The sequence below is a fragment of the Panthera pardus genome, unplaced genomic scaffold (genome assembly GCF_024362965.1).
Source record: "Panthera pardus isolate Hobbes unplaced genomic scaffold, ASM2436296v1 HiC_scaffold_1, whole genome shotgun sequence".
Classification (NCBI taxonomy): domain Eukaryota; kingdom Metazoa; phylum Chordata; class Mammalia; order Carnivora; family Felidae; genus Panthera; species Panthera pardus.
Genome location: NW_026526654.1, coordinates 27,915,798 through 27,939,208, shown reverse-complemented (window position 1 = coordinate 27,939,208; position 23,411 = coordinate 27,915,798). Strand labels below are relative to the sequence as shown.

The following is a 23,411-nucleotide window of genomic DNA, read 5'->3' as shown; positions in this document are numbered from 1 at the left end:
TCCCATTGTAGCGTGTAGATCAGAACTTGGAGTGTCCCTTAGCAATTTGCCTCCTTCCCATTGATGATCTGAATGCAGAGATCTATAGCTCTTTTGTTTTTTGTTTTGTTTTGTTTTGTTTTTTGAGAAATACTGTTTTGAAGAGTAGGGACACATGGAGGAATTTTAGACTGGGATGGGACAATTGTACTTTGTTAGATTGATCATCCTGGCAACAGTATGAAAGGTGATATGAAACAATGCAAGATTAGAGGACTACCTTCTTTAGGGATCAGGCTTAAATGCTACAATGGGGATCACCGTATATATAAAAATAAAGACTTTTATTATTATTAATTATTATTATTATTATTAGGTATTATTTATGTAACTTTCTGTAGTTGAACAGTCCAGGGCTGCAGGGTGTCTCTGACATATTAGACAGTGGCTGCTAAGATTCTTCTGGGAATTGTCAGTGGAAAGGAGGAGGACAATGGCGACGAGAGAAGTCTAGCATACATATTTTTAAAGAGATTCTTTGAGATTGTGTTTTTTAAAATAAATTTTTAGTATATGTGCTGCCGAAACGAGCACTAAAATAAATTTTTAATGTTTATTTATTTTTAAGAGAGAGAGAGAGACAGACAGACAGAGCATGAGAGGGGGAGGGACAGAGAGATAGTGAGACCCAGAATCTGAAGCAGGCTCCAAACTCTGAGCTGTCAGCATGGAGCCCGACCTGGGGCTCAGCCTCATAAACCGTGAGATCATGACCTGAGCTGAAGTTAGACACTTAACTGACTGAGTCACCCAGGTGCCCCTGAGATTGTATTTATATACCTTTGGCCTGAATGTAGTCACATGGCCACACCTCAGGCCCAGGCGTAGCCACGCTGATGATCAAGTGTGCCCTTGGGAAGACAGATCAGGCTCCAGGCCTTAATAGTTTACATAGTGCTGTCTGAATGGTGAATTTCAAGGCCATATCTGTTGGGCACATGATCTGGTCTACAGCACATACAGATGGACGCTGGTGACATCTCACTGCATTAGGAGGGGCCCAGCTGGAGGTTCACGACAGGGACACTGTTGCCTGAATTGAAGAGCAGTACTGTCCCTAAGGAAGTAGCTGGGAGAAAGCCAGAATATGAAACAAAAAGGAATAAAAGGAAATAATGAAATGAGTGGGGAACCTAAAGCTAGGGAAAGTGTGATGGTTGATTTTATGTATTAATTGGACTGGACCACAGGATGTCCAGATAGCTGATTAAACATCATTTGTGGGTGTCTCTGTGATGATGTTTCCAGAAGAGACTAGCATCTAAATTGATGTTCCAGAGCAAAGCAGATGCCTGTCCCCCCTCACCCCCTAGCAAGTGTGGGTGGGCATCATCCAACCCATTGAGGATCCTAATGTAACAAAAACACCTGGAGGGAGTTTGGATTCTCTCTGCCTGACTGCACGAGGGTTCTTGGGCTGGGACTTAACACCACTGATACTCTTGGTTGCCAGGCCTTTGGACTCTGACTGCAATTTATTCCACCAGCTTTCCTGACTCTCCAGCTTGCAGCCAGCAGACTCTGTAACTGCTCAGCCTCCGTATCACATGCTTCAGCTTACACTGCTGTGTCACAGACCGCCCCAAAAGTCAGTGGTATACAACAACCATTGTGCTCACAGATTCTATGGGTCAAGGATCTGAGCAGAGAATGGCATGTTTCTGCATGTTATCTGGGACCTTAGCTGGGGACATTTGAAAGAAGGCTGGGGGTGACTCAATGGCTGGGGACTGGAATCATCTGCTGGTGACCTTACATGTCTGGTGGTTAGGCTAGTTGAATGATGGGACCTCAGCTGGGCATTGCCCGGAAATATCTACACATGGGCATTCCATGTGATCCCTACAAGTGGGGTGGTTTGAGGGTCCTCACAGCATGCTGACTGGGTTCTAAGAGTAAGTGTTTTGGGAGTTAGGACATGGAAACTGCCAGTTTCATAAATTCTGGGTCTAGAAACCAGCACAGATTCACTTCATACATATAATCTGGATTCTGTGACTGCTTGACAAACATATATATATGTCAAGCAGATATATATATGTATATGTTTGTCAAGCAAATATATCTATCTAGTCATATACATATTCAAATATATTCAGTTATATATTTAAATATATCTATATATACATATATATATACATATACACACACACACACACACACACACATTTATTTATTTATTTATTTATTTGTCAAGCAATCACAGAATCCAGACTCAAGCAGTGGGGACATAGATCTTACCTCTTAATGGGAAGAGTGTTAGAGAATTTTGGAGCCATGTTTTAAAACTGCCAGAGAGATACATGGAAACACCTAGAACTCAATTTCCCTGCATAATAAAAATGGAGGAAATATTTTGGTTTGTTGAAAGATAATAAAGAAGGAAGACTAAGTGGGCGGGACCGCATGGCAGGATGGCTGAGGGATAGAGAGATAAGAATGTTTAATATTATATATTTGGTGGTGGTACCTCTGCTCTGAAAACTTCTTAAGTCTTTAGTACATTGTATTACACAGATACGACTGCTTTCTCTGTCTCTGTGTATGTGTGTATTGATGTGATGAAGAGCTAGGGAAATGAAGGAGAGGAATTGATGGGATTGGGTTATTATGGTTTGGTGCAGGAGGGGGAGAGAGAAAGGGCCAGCTTTAGGAGGTAAATGCAGGCCAGGGGATGTTTTGTGTGTCCACTAATTAGTTTGGACTTCAACAGTGCTGTAGCAATTGGCACTCCCATGCGAAACGAGAAGTCAATTGCTCCTATAGTCATTTGCCATTTTTTTGGTCACTGTTGTCCAGAACTGTACCCTGGTGCGTGTGTGTGTGTGTGTGTGTGTGTGTGTGTGTGTGTGTAACTGGGATTGACCCAGTATTGAACTTCTGATTATCTTAAACTAATCAATATAATTCATGTTTGGTCACAGTAATTATTCAGATATGGATACAGCACAGCCAAAGGCAATAAAATATGAATGAAGGTTGCTTGGACTTCTGAGAGAGAGAGAGAGGCTTATTCTTCTATAAGGACCACCTGAATTTACATTTTCTCTTCTCCTGAGTGATGGGGACTGAATCACCGCAGCCATTCTTTTACCTGAGGCTAAAGTGTCTGGGGGTGTTCCTTATGGGGAAAACTGAGGATGAAGCAAAACCTATGGAGGATAGAGTGGAGAGACAGAGAGGAAGCAAGTCTTCTGTGAAATTGTTTAAGCAGACCTGTTAAAGTTCCCTAAAATTATATTTAATTTATACTTTTAGTCTTTTGTACCAATTGAATCCCTTATGAGTTTTTGCCAATTTGAGTTGGATTTATTTATTTTTATTCACAAATATCTGTGTGACACAGTTCACTTTTTATTTTATTTAAACAATTTTTTTTAATGTTTATTTATTTTTGAGAGAGACAGAGTGTGAGCAGAGGAGGGGCAGAGAGAAAGGGAGACACAGGGGCGCCTGGGTGGCTCAGTCGGTTAAGTGGCCGACTTCAGCTCAGGTCATGATCTCGCGGTCCATGAGTTTGAGCCCCGCATCAGGCTCTGGGCTGATGGCTCAGAGCCTGGAGCCTGCTTCCAATTCTGTGTCTCCCTCTCTCTCTGCCCCTCCCCCGTTCATGCTCTGTCTCTGTCTCAAAAATAAATAAAACATTAAAAAAAAAAATTTTTTTTTTAAATAAAAAATAAAAAAAATAAAAAAAATAAAAAAAAAAAAGAAAGGGAGACACAGAATCCGAAGCAGGCTCCAGGCTCTGAGCTGTCAGCACAGAGCCTGATGTGGGCTGAACCCACAAACTGCAAGATCATGACTGAGCCACAGATGCCTCTAAAGTTTATTTATTTTTGGGAGAGAGAGAGAGAACATGTAAGCATGCACTCACATGCGTGTGAGTAGGAGAGGGGCAGAGAGAATGGGAGAGAGAATCCCAAGCAGGCTCTGTGCTGTCAGCACAGGCTCGAACCCACGAACTGCGAGATCATGACCTGAGCTGAAATCAGGAGTCCAACGCTTTACCAGTGAGCCACCCACGCACCCCTAGAGTTTATTTTTAATGCATTGTTTATTTCTAGGCATACAAAAAAGCCCTGGCTGGTGGGTTGCGAGGGTTTTGAGTGTCAGTTACCATTCTGTACCCAAATCCACTCTGCCTGCTCACCCACAATATCTAAGTCTGGCTTATGTCACTAGGGACTTTTCCATGGTAATGTAGTCAGTATTCCTGAGATCTTTCTATTTAACTTATTGATCAAACCATCCGTTCGTGCTATCCCCTTTATTAGAGTATTAGTGTGGGCACTTTGGCTGCAAGAAGCACAGACTAATTTGTTCTGTTTCAAAAAATAATTTATTAGCCTTTAGATGTATCTCATGAAATCCCAAATTTATAGGAGATATGATGTGATAAGATATGATATGGTATGATATGATAGGAAGGATTTGGGCCCCAGAAAAGAACTAAAGCAGGAACTATAGAGAGCTGACAGTTTTCTTTCATTTCTCTACACTGCACGTTCTGCCCTTTTGCCTCCATGGTGAGATAGAATGGGCCCTTCACTCCGAAATTATATATAAACCAGCTCTGTTCGTGAACAGACTAGACTTTTTCTGTGTTCCAATTCTACATTCTCAGATGAAACAATCTAGTTGCTTCTGTTTGAGTCACATACTCACATTCAGTTCAACAGACTCTAATCAGATGTGATGTCCTATGACACACACGTGTTCTCAGGGGCCTCCCTCATGGAGGTATTGATGGAGCAGTTCTCAGAGGAAAGAGATTATTTTGAGGTGGGCTGATCCCACGGGAATCGTATGCTGAGAAGTCATTTTGGCCTGAGCTACATTTATGAATGAGAATTTCTTCTTCCCTATTCCTAAGCCCACCACTGGCAAGGTCTTGAGCCCATATCCATCAGTGGTTGCAAATAGAGAAGTAATGCTTAATTTTTTGGGCCGGGTGATTCTGAATCTCTCCTTCAGCCTGGCTTGGAGGGGCTCTAATGCATGGGGCTGGTTTCCTTGAGAGAAATAGTGCAGATAGTCTTTTTAGGTGAGCTGGTGAAAGAGCAGTAGAAAAATTTGGGGGCTCTTTTAAAACTGAGGGGGTGAGGCTGCAACTCATTTTGTTTCACACTCAAGTAGCAGGCTGTGTATACATGCTAACAATATATAGGCCTTCTGTCTCCTGAGCTGGTTAACGTGTTGCAGAACGTTGACTTCTAATTCATGACTCAAGTGGGAGAAAGCATTCTGTTTAGCATACCTTTCTCTGCTTTATAGACATAGAATATATACATCCATATTAGAAATGCTTGTTTTTGGTTACAAAAGTAAAGATTTAAGTGTGTGATTTTGTGTAAATATTGATAAACTATGGCTAGAAACACAGCTCTGAGTGTATCATCTGTTGAAGGATCAACGATGCCATTTATATGGGAGACAGCATTACTATTCTACCTGTGAATATTGTGTTGACCCTATTTGTCTAAATTTGTAGATTGCCAAATGTTACTTATTTTATATTGAATCTAGAACCAAAAAAAAAAAAACCCTCATAATAGCCAAAATAATACTCTTGTGGTAGCCAAAATACTTAATACTCTTCTGAAAAAATTTTGTTTTTATATTTAAATGAATAATATCAATATATACTTTTATAGGACAGTGCCTGTATTCCATCAAATGGATGAATCTATAAGTTCCAGCGATACATTATTATGAGGAATATTTGTAAAAAGGTACAATAATAACAAATGCCATTTTAAAAGGTTTATTGAACCAGTTTTTAATGTCCTCAGTGATATGCTTATCCTGAATCTATATTTAAAACTATCTCATTAATTTTAAGCCGTGAAAGTGCCTTCTTAGGTTTCTTAGAAAATATTTATGTGCAGGTAAGGGGAAAAGGGAGGAGACTAATGCTTTATTGAAGATCTTTTGTTCCAGACACTGTGCTAGTTGTGTACAACACCCTGGGATACGAAGCAAAGGTGGTCGTTATCCTGTTGGGACTTGAAGTCTCTGGAGAAAGAAAGAAATAAAATATAATCAATTAAATGCACAAAAGCGAATGTTTGGGTAAGCACCAGGGTGCAGGACAATACAAGGGACTGTTAGTGCTTCAGTCATCAACAGGAAATGGACAGGAATGGACAGCAAAACTGTTAAACAAGTCTTAGCACAACAGCTTTCAGTGCGTTTAAATGACCTTGTAACTATTTATCACGAATAGGACCCCAAATGCAATGTGATTGTTCCTGTAGTCACTGTCTAATTAGAGTCAAGAAAACAACCAAAATGGTAGCCCAGATGATTACAGATCTTAGGAAAATACAGACTTTCTGGAATGTGGCCACTTTCCCCAACAGAACTGATCTGTCCCTTCCTGAAAGCAGGATGTGGTGCCATCATCTTTTCCTTTTGCCCCTCCCCCACCTCTTGTCTTTCTACCTCATTGACAGCTCCTTCTCTGTGAAGGTTCTTTTGAAACGCTTCTTTCGGATTTTCCATGTATAATATCATATCATCTGCAAAAAGTGAAAGCTTAACTTCATCTTTGCCAATTTTGATGCCTTTGATTTCCTTTTGTTGTCTGATTGCTGATGCTAGAACTTCCAACACTATGTTAAACAACAGCGGTGAGAGTGGACATCCCTGTCGTGTTCCTGATCTCAGGGAAAAAGTTCTCAGTTTTTCCCCATTGAGGATGATGTTAGCTGTGGGCTTTTCATAAATGGCTTTTATGATGTTTAAGTATGTTCCTTCTATCCCGACTTTCTCGAGGGTTTTTATTAAGAAACGTTGATGAATTTTGTCAAATGCCTTTTCTGCATCGATTGACAGGATCATATGGTTCTTATCTTTTCTTTTATTAATGAGATGCTAGAACTGATACATGAATTTAGCAAAGTTGCAGGATACAAAATCAATGTACAGAAATCAGTTGCATTCTTATACACTAATAATGAAGCAACAGAAAGACAAATAAAGAAACTGATCCCATTCACAGTTGCACCAAGAAGCATAAAATACCTAGGGATAAATCTAACCAAAGATGTAAAAGATCTGTATGCTGAAAACTATAGAAAGCTTATGAAGGAAATTGAAGAAGATATAAAGAAATGGAAAAACATTCCGTGCTCATGGATTGGAAGAATAAATATTGTCAAAATGTCAATACTACCCAAAGCTATCTACACATTCAATGCAATCCCAATCAAAACTGCAGCAGCATTCTTCTCGAAGCTAGAACAAGCAATCCTAAAATTCATATGGAACCACAAAAGGCCCCAAATAGCCAAAGTAATTTTGAAGAAGACCAAAGCAGGAGGCATCACAATCCCAGACTTTAGCCTCTACTACAAAGCTGTAAACATCAAGACAGCATGGTATTGGCACAAAAACAGACACATAGACCAATGGAATAGAATAGAAACCACAGAACTAGACCCACAAATGTATGGCCAACTAATCTTTGACAAAGCAGGAAAGAACATCCAATGGAAAAAAGACAGTCTCTTTAACAAATGGTGCTGGGAGAACTGGACAGCAACATGCAGAAGGTTGAAACTAGACCACTTTCTCACACCATTCACAAAAATAAACTCAAAATGGATAAAGGACCTGAAGGTGAGACAGGAAACCATCAAAACCCTAGAGGAGAAAGCAGGAAAAGACCTCTCTGATCTCAGTTGTAGCAATTTCTTACTTGACACATCCCCAAAGGCAAGGGAATTAAAAGCAAAAATGAACTACTGGGACCTCATGAAGATAAAAAGCTTCTGCACAGCAAAGGAAACAACCAACAAAGCTAAAAGGCAACCAACGGAATGGGAAAAGATATTTGCAAATGACATATTGGACAAAGGGCTAGTATCCAAAATCTATAAAGAGCTCACCAAACTCCACACCCGAAAAACAAATAATCCAGTGAAGAAATGGGCAGAAAACATGAATAGACACTTCTCTAAAGAAGACATCCGGATGGCACATGAAAAGATGCTCAACGTCACTCCTCATCAGGGAAATACAGATCAAAACCACACTTAGATATCACCTCACGCCAGTCAGAGTGGCCAAAATGAACAAATCAGGAGACTATAGATGCTGGAGAGGATGTGGAGAAACGGGAACCCTCTTGCACTGTTGGTGGGAATGCAAATTGGTGCAGCCGTTCTGGAAAACAGTGTGGACGTTCCTCAAAAAATTAAAAATAGACCTGCCCTATGACCCAGCAGTAGCACTGCGAGGAATTTACCCAAGGGATACAGGAGTACTGATGTATAGGGGCACTTGTACCCCAATGTTTATAGCAGCACTCTCAACAATAGCCAAATTATGGAAAGAGCCTAAATGTCCATCAACTGATGAATGGATAAAGAAATTGTGGTTTATATACACAATGAAGTACTACGTGGCAATGAGAAAGAATGAAATATGGCCCTTTGTAGCAACATGGATGGAACTGGAGAGTGTTATGCTAAGTGAAATAAGCCATACAGAGAAAGATAGATACCATATATTTTCACTCTTATGTGGATCCTGAGAAACTTAACAGGAACCCATGAGGGAGGGGAAGGAAAAAAAAAAAAGAGGTTAGAGTGGGAGAGAGCCAAAGCATAAGAGACTCTTAAAAACAGAACAAACTGAGGGTTGATAGGGGGTGGGAGGGAGGGGAGGGTGGGTGATGGGTATTGAGGAGGGCACCTTTTGGGATGAGCACTGGGTGTTGTATGGAAACCAATTTGACAATATATTTCATATATTGGAATAAATACGCTTCTTTATCGCCAACATTTGTCTTCGGCCAGTGCTTCTCACCCAGAGACCATTGATTATGCCCAAGGGGTATATTTAGCAATGTCTGGGGTCACAACTGGGGAGGGTGCCTCTGACATCCAGTGGGTGGAATTCAGAAATGCTCCTATCCTACCACACACAGGGCAGTTCTCTCACAAAGAAAACAAAGCAAAACAGAAGAATCCCCAAAAGCAAAAAAACTCCCCAGCAACCCCAATGGTCTGGCCTAAGGATGAGAAACATTCTAAATTTAATAAACAAAACTCTTCCCTTAGTTGGTCTCATTGAAACCCTCATTATTTAGTACCATTTGTGTGTCAAACTCCCAAACTTACAGTTTCAGTGTGGATCTCTTGCCAAGGCTCCTTGCAAACCTGCACACCCTGTGCATTCTCCGTTTCTATGACCAGTACCACGGATGCATCCAGGCCCAAATACTAAGGCTTATCTGTAATTCCTGTTTCTTTCTCACCTGTCAGATCCCACCAAAGACATCCAAGTTATCTTCCGCCTTCAGTGTATGTCTGATCTAACCACTTCTCATTACTTCTACCCAATCTTAACTCTCATCTGCAATACAGAAATACTGATGGTCAAAATAGCAATTAGGTGCACTTGTAAGAACAAAATCAAATCATGTTTCCCCCCTACTTCCTTTCTTCATTGTGAAAATCCCTCCTAAGTGTGATCTAGAAGGCATTGTGTGAACCTACCTCATCTCCTATTTTTCTCCCCTTTGTTCACATACAGGGCTTCTTTCCTTTTCTTTTTATATTTGGCTTTCAGTAGTTTGACTATAATGTGCTTAGGCATGATTTTCTTTGTATTTATTTTGCTTGGGGTTCAGTGAGCTTTTAAAATCTCTTAATTTGTGGTTCTTACCAATTTGGGAAATTTAAAGTTATTATTTCATGGAGCATTTTATCTTTTTGCCTTCTGGGACTCTAATCTTATATGTTACATTTTCTGATACTCTCCCACAGCTCTCTGAGGCACTATTTATGTCTGTTTGTCTCTCTGTATTTTCAAGTTTTAGCTCTTCTTCACATTGGATACTTTCTATTGGTCTCTTAATGTCCTCTGACTCTCCTCTGTCATCTCTATTTAGCTATCAAGCCCACCCAGTGAAATTTTTATTTCATATGTTGTATTTTTCAGTTACAGAATTTGCATTTTTTTTTCTTTGCAGTTTCTTTTTCTCTCATAAGATTTCTTATTCTATAATTTTCAGAGCACATATTCCTGTTATTTCATTGAACAGAGTTATAATAGCTCTTTAGAGCCCTTCCCTGTTTATTCCAACATCTGGATCATCTCATGTTGGTCTGAATTATTGCCTTATCTCTTGACAATGGGTCGCCGTAATACAGATTCTTCATATGTCCAGTTATTTCAGATTGTCCCCTGGACACTGTGAATGTTATGCTATTGGTATCTCTGGATTCTATGATACTCCTCCAAAGGATGTTAATGTCTTTGTCTTCAGAGAAGATTACTCTGGTTGGGCTCAAACTGTCAGTTGTATCTCTTGGGAAGCTATTGCAATTTTAGTTTAGTTCCTTTTCGTTATCTTGCCAGTAGCTGGACTACTTACAGTCTGCCTTGGCCACGTGAGGTGTAGTGTCGGGATTAGCCAGAGATGTGGGCAGAGTGTGCATGGAGCAATTGGGGTTCCTTCTCTCTGGCCCACTCCTTCCTGGTGTTTCTCCCTTCCTCGCTGTTTCTACCAGCAGTGATTTCCTTGGTATCTATCATCTTGTGCTTAATTCCTAAAAAGACTGAGTTTTTTTTTAAATTGGTAGTCACTTTATAGATGGGATGCCCTCAGACTAAAAGCCACAGAGATAGGAAACTAACCCTATGGCATTTCCCTTCTTCTAAATATTGACTCCCTTCCAGAATCTTTCTTCTTTTGTTCACTCTCCAGAGCTTTCAGGTCATTGGTTGTTGTATTTTGTCCAGAGTTAATGGCTGTTCTCCATTGGCAGCACTGCCACACTGCAGTGGAATCTTTCTTATTGTTTCTTGGACATAAAAGTTATTACCACAGAGCAGGAAACTGGAACAGGCACTAAACAGGTGTTATTTGACCCTCCATTTAATAGCAAGTCCTTTTGAAGTTCTGGAATAAAGCATAAAAGAGAGTGGCATGTTTAGCCTGCTGTAACCCTGCGCACTATTATTGCTGTTGTATTGGCCGGATCTCCTTATATGGCAGGTGACAGAAGAGGCTGTGGTAGATCCAGGCTTGACTCCGAGCCGGGAAGTGACTGTGGCATCTGCAAGCCCTTCGTCCCTGCGCCATTAAATTCAGTTCCAGCCAAAGCAAGAAAGCTTTGCTTTCCTAGATGCCTCGGCAAATATCTTTTTGCATTTCTTTCTTGTGACTGGCTGTCTATTTCTGAATCAATCACTGTGCTGACAGGATAGGATGCTATGTTTTAACCAGTCTAGACTCATCATTATATATGTGTAGATATGTGTCTATGTGTATCAGTCTCATTTGGATAGCATGTATGTGAGTGAGCAAGAGGTTGAACTGAGAAGAAATTTCCAGGAGAGGGAACAGATGCTGGCCAGTGTTCAGCAGATCCAATGCCATTGTCATGATTCTTGCTGGATTCATGGACTTAAGTATTTTTTATTCTAGCTGGGTGAAGGAATACATTTGACTCAGTCAGAAACCCTCTCACCATATAACATTTTACAAACTCCTATAACTTTCTGAATTTACGGCAAGAAGACAATCTCAGAAAAGATAGGAGGAGCAAGTTTACCAGTGTACTCCTCCTACTCTCAATTCCAAGGTCCTGTTTTCGTGTGGTGAGCATTTGGTATTTTATGACATGTAATATCCACTCTGGTGATCCTGAAATATATCTTGATCTCAGGGTCTTGGTACCAAGGGCTCTTTTCTATGTAAGCCATCAATAAAGCTGGTTTGTGCTACAAGTATAAAAGTCCTGTAAGTTGACTGGGGGAGAGTAAATGATTGAAACAAAAAGAGAACGTATGTAATCAACAAGCAGTTCTATTCTAAAACTATTTTTTTTAATTACAAAATAAAGCACAGATAGAGAAAACCCTTGGGTTTAAGCATATTTGATTAATTGTAGCTCATTACAATTATTATTTTTTTATTAAAATAATTTTTTAATCTTTATTTTTGAGAGAGAAAGAGAGAGAGACAGAGTGTGAGCAGGGAGGAACAGAGAGAGAGGGAGACACAGAATCCAAATCAGGCTCCAGGCTCCGAGCTGTCAGCACAGAGCCTGATGCAGGGCTCAAACTCATGAACCGTGAGATCATGACCTGAGCCGAAGTCAGACGCCCAACAGACTGAGCAACCCAGGCACCCTTCATTACAATTATTATTATTATTGAGGCTCAGGTTGTTCCAGGTTTAACCAGTAGAAACCTTTTGAAATTGGCTGCTGTGTTAGACTAAATTATTTCCTACCAGCCCCCCACTTCAAATTCATAAGTTGAAGCCCTAGCACCCAATATGGCTCTATTTAGAGATACGGCCTTTAAGGAAGGAAGGAAGGTTAAATGAGGTCATGAGGATGGGTCCTATCCGATATGAATTGTGTGCTTATAAGAAGAGAGAAAGGTACTGGGGGTACAAATGCACAAAGAGAAGGTCATGCAAGGACATAGGGAGAAGGTGGCTATATGCAAGACAAGGAGATCTCAGGAGATACCTAGCTTGTCAGCACCTTGATCTTGGACTTCCAGTCTCCAGAACTGTGAGCAAATAAATTTCTGTTGTTTAACTGACCCGTCTGTTGTATTTTATGACAGCCCTAGTGCCCTAACCTAGCTCCTGAATCCTTTTGATGAGACCCCGCTAATTATTTGGTAGCTTCTTCACTATGTGGTGGACAGGGTGCTTTGGCTAGTTTGTCATCTTGTCCTAGGATGAGGCATTTCTTTAAGAAGCACTGATTTTTTCTTGTGAAAAGTAGTATTTCAAGATGATAATCTGGGCACAAGGGATGCCCTTTGCCACTCAGTTGGTCATTGTTTCTAGGCCTTTTCAGGGAAGCTAGGAAATATGTACTTTCAGAGGTAAAGTTTTTCATGATTTCATGTTGATACTTCAATTCAAATTCAAGATTACAGACTTACTTTACTTCTTTATGCCTCCACACTAAAAAAAAATCTCAATTTTGAAAATACAGGGTAGAATTAGACAGTAGAATTTGAATATTCCCTAATTATTTGTTTTATCAGTGCCCTTCACAGTTGTAGCGTAACATGAAATGTAGTTTTTAGCATTTTTCCTGTTTTTTTCTTTGGGAACTGATATTACGAGAGTGTTTGTTATTGCTGTCTTTCAAATCTATCCATTCATTTTGATTTTTGAAAATTTCTTATTTTTCATTTTCTTTCCCGTAGGGCATTACCTTTGTGTGACTGGCTCCTGTGTTCCTTCTGGTTTAGTCTTCATTTCAGAACTTGTTCTTTCATCTTTTGTTCTGTACCGAGTATGGGCACTGCATCTGTCAGGTTTTCTGATACTGCTTTGTGTTATTCTTCCATGTTTTCTTTCATTATCTTTTATCTTTTGTTTTTCTTTTTAGGGGCATATCTTTCTAGCATGCTTTCTTTGTCTGTGGGTGATTTTTCTGTTCCTTACTCTCTTTTTTATCATAACAACTCTGTGTGAGATTTGACTGCAGTATTTTTTGTTGCTCATTCTATAGGAAGGGAGTATTGTTTTCCTGGACATTTAGGTTGAGGCTGGCTTCAGAAAAGCTTTTCTAGCTTTACAGAACTTCTTCCATTTCTGTGTAGCATTTAAAATTATGGGTGCTTCTTTTCTGAAATTCCTTGGCTTTAATTCCATTCTCACATTGGTCTAGACCTTCTTTATCTGTGCTTCTTGGATCCCTATTCTGTTAAATTTTGATTCCACTTCCAGAACTTTTTCTGTGTAGAGTTCTATCCTGGAAAAGAGGCTGCTTGATCTGTTTTAAGAGTTCACAGGTTCGGATAGCTCCTGATCATTCACTCCCTTCAATCGTAGGTCGTTTGCACATACCCGGTAATCGAGAGGGCAAAAGCGTCCCTGTCTCTGCTGCTGTTCTCAGATTGGCCCACTGTACTTTCTGGCAAATTCTGTTGGCTGTTTGGGGGTTGTCCTGTCCTCAGTGCTTCTCCCCACTGCCCAGACTCTGATAATGGGAAAATCTGTGGCTGTTGCTGATTTCCACCCCCTAACCCCCTGTTTATATTTTGAAATTGTGGGAATTCTCTATCATCTAGTTTTGTTATATTTCTTGGATTTATTTTCTAGTTGTTCCATCTGGTTTATGTGGGGATTTGGAGATAGTGAAAACTATGCCTTCACGGCTGCCATCTTTCCAGGATGACTCCCAATGCTCCTATTTTAACACATTTGAAAAAACCATCCAGAAGCAGGGAGATGGCTCTAACAGTTTCTCATTCAGGAAAACAGAAAGGAAGTCATAGTCACCAATCCTGCTGCTTCTGGGTGAGAGATCAGGAAAAGCCCCTGAAATTCTGGTTGAATATCCTTCAGCAAGGAGCCTGCTGTTTTATTTTTAATTTCATTTGCTTTTAGTAATTTAATTCTTGCAGAGCTTGATTTTGCCATTCGGAAACATGACTGCTGCCTCTGAGCCTTGACTGTGCTCTCTTGCTGTTTCATAGCATCCTCAATTATGCCATGTTCTTTGAAACCAGGCTTTGAAATATGCTAAAAATGAGTCTTGGTACCTACATGGTATCTGCTTGGGTTCCGTCTGGCTTTGCTTTCTTATAATGTTTGTTCTGTTTACAGTGGGAGAACCGCAGCCTCCCATGTTGGGCGTTTTATCAACATACAGCTTATTATGACCTCTGGGCTTATACTGTGAGCAAAATGTAAGGTATGGTCCTTCCCCTGAGGGTGTTTGGTTCATCTCCTCTGTCTTTTGGGCTGATACAGGAAGCATGGGAACTAGTTTCATGTGGACTCTTTCCCCCTCCACCGCCACCCCAACTCTGGATACTGAGGAAAATGTGCTGGTTAAACATAACTAGATATTTGAATTATAGTCCTGCTTTGCGTTGGAGTTTAGTGTTATGTTGTTGTCATTATCATCCACCAAGATTCTGAATGAAAGTCTGGATTAATCAGTGCACATGCTCATCAGCGTGAAGAATGTATTTGCTCTTACGTGTTCTAAATTGCTGTCCATGCTTATTCAGAGCTGTGAGATAGGAGATAGTCTCTCTCCCTTGTTATGTTTAGGACAACAGTCAAGGCCATTTGCAGTACCTTTCTAACTGTACTTTCCACCATTTAAAATTGGGCGAAAACGCAAATGGCATCTTTATAACTTCATATTTTAGATGACTTTTTTAATGCTCATTTATTTTGAGAGAGAGAGAGAGAGAGAGAGAGAGAGAGAATATGTGAGAATGTGAGCAGGGGATGGGCAGAGAGAAAAAAAGAGAGAGAGAGAATCCAAAGATGTGGGGCTGGATGTGGTGCTCAATCCCACAACCCTGAGATCATGACCTGAGCTGAAATCCAGAGTTGCACACCTAATTGACTGAGCCACCTAGGCTCCCCAAGCCTATTTTGTTTTTTGAATAAAATTCCTTGGATGGTTCCTGACCTAAAATTTGGTAACTTACCAAACAGATGACTTCTTTCAAGAAGAAGAATCAAAAATGGCCAGTCATATCTGTAGACAAACCATTTATAGATTTAAGGCTACAGCTTTCCTCTCAATAGAGTGATGGTGAAGAAGATACTTTGGGAATCACTTTGCCTGTTTTCGATCACCAGCTCCACCATTTTGTAGTGTGTGACATAGGTATGTGATATTGGGCAGTTTTCAAATCCTCTTCATGTCTCCATTTCCTCATATGTAAAATGTGGTAGTAATGGTCTCTACATCATATGGTTAATGTGAGGATTCAATAAGATGATGTTTATTCACATTAGATCCTCAACTATATGTTTGGTGAATAAAAATGGAGTCTCTATGCTTTTTTAGGTGCTGTACTGGTCAACTGGGATATAACAATGAGCAAAAATTCCCTCATGTGGAGCTTTACAGTTAGATGAAGGAATTAATTAGTCATCACATGAAGGAATATAACATTGCACCATGATAAGTGCAATGGAGAGGAATGGTGCACTTCAAGAGCATATAATAAAGACAAGAACTGTCTGGGAGGCTAAGGAAGGTTCTCGCGGGAAGGCTGAGTTCACATGTAAAGAAAAATAGATGGCAATGAATTAGGAGGAGGTGTGTGTTTTCCATATGTGTGGGTGAGCACATGTAGGAATGAGAGCATCCCTTCCAGAGAGCCGAGCATGGAGAAAGTGGCCCTGAGGCAAGAGGGCACTTGGTGAACATGAAGGGCTGAAATAGGCCCATGTGTGAAGGGAAGGGTACAGTGGGCAGCGTTACTTGAGATGAGGCTGGAGTGAGAGGGAGGTTGGAGTGGTCACAACTTGGTGCCTTCATAAGCTATGTTTAAGAAGGTGGTCTAGCAAAGGACCTTGGTGTTTGAATTCTGGAGAGACATTTGCAAAGATCAATTATTGTTGTTGTTATTGTTGTTACTATTGTTATTCCCTAGCAGTCCTTACCATACTAAATATGTTTATATACTTTCATGTTTATTTATTTGTTCTTTCCTCCAATCTCTATTCTTCTCTGAACTCTTAATTCCCCAGTCCTTCCATTTAGGAATGAAGCTGGGAAGACAGCTTTTTCTTTCAATCAGTCTTAAAGTAGAATTTGCTTTTGTATACTTTTAGCCAAGAAAAATGAAAAACAGTTGCCAAAATATTACCTACTGTGACACACATCAATATTTTATGCTTTTTTGCCTTTGAGAAATGCTCAAATGTTGTCATTTTTTATTTGTCTAACGTAAACAAACTAAAGCCAAAATTATTACAAATTTTGGTGTCCTGTATTGGCTGATTTCACATGTTTTGATCTTACCCAGAACCAACTTTTGGAGATGTGAGGCCTGAGGTCTACTCTGTGTGAAAAAGGAGGGGTTTGACAGTGTCTGTATGGCGCGCGTATGTGCACACATGGGTATTTTATATTTGCTGATGTAGAGTTGGTCACTGAAGAGCTGACATGTGTGCTGTGAAACTTCCCCGTCACCAATAAGGCCACAACTGTTTTTCCTACCCTAAGATAAGGAAATAATGTATTCTATGAGGCCATGAAAAGAAAACTCTGCTGAGCTTTACATAAAACCTGGCTAGCCTTGGGATGCTCTAGGGCCCAAACCATGATGTCCCATCACTGTTCTCCTCGATAGGCACTATCTATGCCCCTTTACCTCTTTGTTCTCTAGCATGTCTGCTGTGTATAAAGGTGCCTCCCCTGTCTTGTTACGTGTTTTGCCTATTATCATTGTACTGGTAAACTTGGCTATAAAAATACTTTTTTTTTGTATTTGCATATTATTCAGGTATAGAATGAGGTTTTAGCTCATCTGGGATAAGAGTTGTTAATTCTATTAGCATTTTTCTAACTACAACTATTACATCCGTGTAATAACTTCACATTCCATGTAATCTGCATCTTCCTGGAAGTTTTCTGAATATGGTTATAAAACTAAATGTACTTTTAATGGTAGGAATTGTCTCTAGTAAACTTAGGGAATGAGTAGAAATTTGGATGGTGGGTTTGGGCCATGGAGAATCTCAGTCCTCCATTATACTGTTATTGCTGATAACCACTTCTTCCATAAGAATCGCAAGTGTAATGCTGAGTTGAGAAATCAGGTGAAGGTTTCTCACCTTTATTTGATGTACAAACTTTGATTTTATTTCCTCAGGAAAAAAATGTTTTAGCCCACATCCTTTTTTTTTTTTAATGTTTATTTTTATTGTTTATTTTTGAGAGAGAGAGAGAGCAAGCCGGGTTGGGGCAAAGAGAGAGAGACAGAGAATCCAAACCTGTGAACTGTGAGTTCAGACGCACAAACCATGAGATTGTGACCTGAGCCAAAATCAGACGCTTAACCAATTGAGCTACCTAGGCGCCTCTAGCCCATACACTTCTGATTAACGTATTTAGATCAAATACTTTTGGCTGAATTAACAAAATAAGCAAAAATAAAAGTTTCCTGATGTAGCTCTGTACTTACATGTAACAGTTAATTTGTTTCCTGTTATATAATGTATTTGTCAGGTAATAGTAATTAGTTAATTGAATAGACATATTTAATATTTGATCAAAATGTTAATAAAATATTTGAGCAAAGAGTTAATAGTTTACAACATTTTGTTTCATGGTTGGCTTCATGGACAATACATACATTTTTTTTTTTTAACAGCAACTGCTCTAGTAAATCAATTTCTCACATAGTACATGAGCCCCTTTTGATCATTAATGCCTGACATGTGACATGTAATGGTAATCAAATAAACAGGTGATTATTCTGAAAAAATATTACATCTGTTCCAGGACCTGATCTACAGGTTTGCATATCCAAAAAACCTACCTGTTGCACCAGGAAGATGGAGGAGAGATACCAGACTGCAGCTCGCCAAGATATGCAGGAAGTTCTTCAATCCTCCAGCTCCACATTAAAGTTTCTAATATCGCGAAATGCTGCTGCTTTTCAAGGTAAATGTATCTTGATTTCTGAAACTAAGGAGAAGTCTTGGTAATCTTCCTATTACCATTATCCTGGTAAACTTGGGCTAGGTTTTCTTACCTTTGCATACCATCATTCTGGAACAAAATGAAGTTTTAACTTCTTTTAACCCTCAGAAAAAGGTCATTATTTCTGAGGTCAATCAGGACATAAATACTGAGTTGGACTGGGAAAACTGTTATATTAGTGAAATAGTCCTTGGAAATATGTGCCCTTTGTGGGTCCTTCCAGGTCCCTCAGTATTCTGACCTATGGTTTTACTGCAGTATGAATGGACATAATTATTAGATTTTAGTATTCTGTAACATAAAATCTCATTGCTTTTAACTGGGAAATTATAGATTTATTTTTAAAAATATGATTTGAAGAAATATTTGTCTAAGTTTTTCCCCTGGCTACCTCATGTGGTTTTCATAAGAACACCAGTGTGATATGTCAAAGTGCAGACAAGTCTGATAAACAGTAAAATAGGAAATATTAATTGGATATTTAAGGATCAGCTAAGACCAGAACTCAACCTTAATTCAAACAGTATGTTCAGAAATAAAATTAATGGGTTATAAAATTACAAGGCACATTGGAAAATAGATGATCTTTCCCTTATTTTAGTCATCATCTCCATAAAACCCCTTATTACTACAATAAAATAGCTTAATTTATTTTTCCTTTTATAAAACATTAGCTTAACTGTATATGATTAGAATGAAAATATCTAGATTATACTACTTTTCAAACAAATTTATTGCTTTTGTTCAAAGCAAAATAGACTTTTGTTAGTATTCCTTTTCCTTTATGTATATTATTGTCAGTCTATTTAAATAATTTGTGCTTTGTTTACATGCATAACTAAATCACAAAGCTGATTAATTTTTAAAACTATGTTCATTAAATAACATAAATACAATGAATCAGGATAAAATTTAAGTGGAGTTAAAATGTAGTTCATGATGAATTAGTGATTTTCTTAGGGAAACTGTGATACGTCAAATTTTAAGATGTTATTATTTTAGTGATTTTTTAGATGTCTTAGAAAACAACTTTATGTCTGTTATGGGATTTATTCATATGAAATTGTTGGAGGAAAACATGTTGATATGCCTTGTAAGCAAAGATTTGTGATTTGAACTGGCTGAACCAGAAGACTATAACCACATACACAGAGTGATGTGATGGTTTTTTTCTCATGGAAATGACAACATGCACAATATGGACAATACATTCTAGGGGTAAAGGGCAGTGAATAAACCAGTCTGACCAGAACAGGGATGGGGAGTGTGGTGGAGATTCTGTGCTTGAAAAGGTGAGCTGGACTCACATGGAAGGAGATTTAGAGCATCAACTTGAGTTTGAGTCATTAAAGTTTACTGAACAGGAAAGCTTCATGATGATTTCTTATCTTTTAATGTCAAAACTAATCCTTTCAAGGAAGAATATATGGCTGAAGAAGATCATGACCAATGAAACCGACCTTTTTGGGTAGCAGAGCTAATTATAGAAGTGAAAGAAAGTGCTGTCGTTGCTAATATATTGGCACTCAGTGAATGTTGAACATTTTCTTCTACCTTCAAAGATATCTTAACAAACCTTTTACATATTGTTGGATAAATTGATCAAGATAGAATACATCATGGGGTGCCTGGCTGGCTCAGTTGGTAGAGCATGCAACTCTTGATCTGAGGGTTGTGAGTTCAAGCCCTATGTTGGGTGTGGAGATTACTTGAAAAAAAAAAAAAAAAAAAGAGACAGAATATATTAGGTTCAAATGATTGGGAAAAATACAACACCTGAATTATTTACTTTTAAAATGGGTTCAGGCTGTTGAAAAATTGTGGTGATATTGCTAAAAGTTTGGTGACAAATAAGAAGTAGAAATACATGGGATCGTCTCTATCTACCATAGTGTCAGGTAATTTATCTACATTGAAAAATTTTTCTGTTTAATAAATTTTGTTATATTCAATAGGTTGAGTTTTGCTGGGGAGGGGGAGAGATGGCTACACAGAATCCGAAGGAGGCTCCAGGCTCTGGGCTATCAGCACAGAGCCTGATGCGGGGCTCAAACTCATGAACTGTGAGATCATGACCTGAGCCAAAGTTGGATGCTTAACTGACTGAGCCACCCAGGTGCCCTTGAGTTTTGCTGTTTACTTAAATATTAATCGTAAAAATGAAAATGATAGGCTCTTTCTTAAATATAACTTGTTATAAGTGGTTGTTTTCGCCCTTTGTGGAATGTCAAGTTTTATTTAAGAATCATGAGAAGGCAAAACAAATTTAGAATAAATTTGCCTAAAGGCTAACTTTACTGGAATACATTCTTTTATAAGAAGAATAACTGCTTTTCATTTAATAGAGTGAGTAGCTTTAGGATTATGTCCATAAAAACAAGCTTAAACATATATACTAAAAGCAGTTTGAGAAATCACATCTACTGTACCATAATCGAGCAGGTGACTTTATCAGTAAGTAAAATGCCTACTATCTAGTTTCCGTGCCATCAGAATATCTGAAAACAATTCAAAGTCTTTATTTTTCTAAGAAGAAAGAAGCCAACACACTTTATTGGGAAAACTGGCTGCTTGAGAGAAATTTAATGGGGAAATCAATTCACTTCTCAAATAATGTAAGTAGATTTGCTGTTTTTGATATTTTGATTTTCAAATATTTCATTTATGTCTCCTACTCCAACAGTGTTAACCTGCTTTTTAAGTGGTATTCTGGGTTATAAAAGACTGTAGTATGGTCCCTTCTCTCATAGCTTTTACAGAATCCCACGGAAGCCTGGTTTTGAAGCAACCCTTTGGGTGTGACCGATGGGAATGATTGCTTGCGTGTATGGATGTAGTGGGCACCCACATTATTGTGAGATGAAGGAACTTTTAAAGGAAGGGAGAAAACAGTGCTGGCAACTGGTGCCGGAAGACAAGTTTATCCTGTACACAGTCTGCATTCAGATCTGGAATTGTGCACAGGAAGCTACCTACCAGTGCAATTGGAATCCGCCTACTGGGATGATTCTTCTATTTTCTTTTATGTAATTTATTTGTGTTGGTTCCAGTCACATTGCCTTAAATTAAACAAACAACGAAATGATAATCTGTTTTTGGAAGGATCCATAATTATGACCAGGGGCTTCACTGTATCCTCAAGTGTAGTCTTTCATACGGAATGGAGCATTTCATAAGCTGAAAGGAACAAGCTGTTATCTTTGTGTCTGTTGTTATTTGTAAATAAGTGGTGCTGTTTGCAGAGAGGAACACTGGCTATGTCACGGTGCAGACAGTAACTCTTCGTTATTTTCAAGGGCTTAATAATGATTGTGAATGAAGCAGAACAGCCACAGATAATGCGAAAGAGTTGTTTTTCCTTCCTCTCTTTTCAAGTGAGTGTGGGATTGCTGGCTTTAAAAATATTTTGGAAATACTCTTTATAATGTTTTATTTGTTTATACAATAAAGTATGGTGTGACTCATGAAGAAACAGAGGAAGTTGACAGAGAATATGTCATCTACAGTAAAAGAGCAACACTTATGCAGCTTTCAAATTTGGCAGTTTTTAAATCTCCATTCAAATAAGATAATGTAGTTTAGCTTTTTAAATTTAAAACTGAACAAATTTTTCAGCCTCACTTTCAAAAATTAAAAGGAAGGGAAAAAATAAAAGGAAGGAATATTTGGGAGAACGCCATTAGAAACTTGTCGAAACGTTGGGAAGATAAGGTTAAAAAGCTGCACCTTTTCTTCGAGTTGTACCTTTCCCTACTCCTCTTATCTTCCAGTTGCTCCTGTATTTCAAAAATATATGGTAGATACCAAGTCTATATTCTGGAGGTTTCCAGTTTTATATATAGCATTTAAAAAGTGTACATTATTACAAAAGACTGAGTGATAAATGATAGTTAGAACAGGAAAGTTTTAACATTTTTATTTATGATTACATTCTCTTGGCTGAGTAAATTTTCATTTCTTGATTGTAAGTACTTGAAAGATTGGCAGGCTTGTCCTCGTGCATTGAAATGTTAGAATTAGGAATTTAATAAAAATACATTCTTATTTATTTATTTATTTTTCAACATTTTTTATTTATTTTTGGGACAGAGAGAGACAGACAGAGCATGAACGGGGGAGGGGCAGAGAGAGGGAGACACAGAATCGGAAACAGGCTCCAGGCTCTGAGCCATCAGCCCAGAGCCCGACGCGGGGCTCGAACTCACGGACCGCGAGATCGTGACCTGGCTGAAGTCGGACGCTCAACCGACTGCGCCACCCAGGCGCCCCTATACATTCTTATTTTTAATGAAATATAGGAATATGTTCAAAATTAAGCATCTTATTTTAAAAAGTAGGTGAATTAAGAGTGAGGACGTAATTAATGGATTTTTCTCCTTTACACTAACTACTGTAAAATGTATAGCTGGTGTATAGCTACTGTAAAACTAATGTAAAGTCAAAGGCACATAGTCAAAGGCACAAAGATATAGTGAATATTTGAATATATTAATATATGGGAGAGTAAATAGATTTATATAAATATTATTAAGCATGAGGTACATTAATCTTATTTTATTCACTTCAGCTATGCTTCATAAAGGTGGATAATAATTAAAATTATTCCTTGGAAGAGCATTGTGTCGAAGGATAAAGGAATAATACCGTTTTTAACACGGAGAATTACCTGATCAAAAGTTCAAGTGTAAGAGAACGGGTAGCCTTAGGCTGGCAGTTGTGGGGGGTTGTTTCTCTCAATCTCTAGCAGCAGTAAATATAATTAACTGAACTGCATGAATAAATGAATGAATGAACACTACTTTCAAGAAGATGGCTCTGAAGTAAAATGCTTGAACCCCTCCCTTGCTCCTTTCTTTCTTTTATGTATTCCTCTCTTGATGATTTGCTGTGGCATTGGAGCACCTACTAGGTACC

The 23,411-nt window shown here is 38.8% G+C and overlaps 1 protein-coding gene across 1 annotated transcript in view; it reads left to right on the top strand.

Annotated features, from left to right (window-relative positions):
• GPC5 (glypican 5) overlaps positions 1-23,411 on the top strand; it is a 682,486-nt gene that overhangs the window by 23,686 nt on the left and 635,389 nt on the right. The window contains exon 2 of the mRNA XM_053901416.1: positions 18,297-18,458. Within this exon, the coding sequence (XP_053757391.1) occupies positions 18,297-18,458 (162 nt within the window). The remainder of the gene's footprint in view (positions 1-18,296; positions 18,459-23,411) is intronic.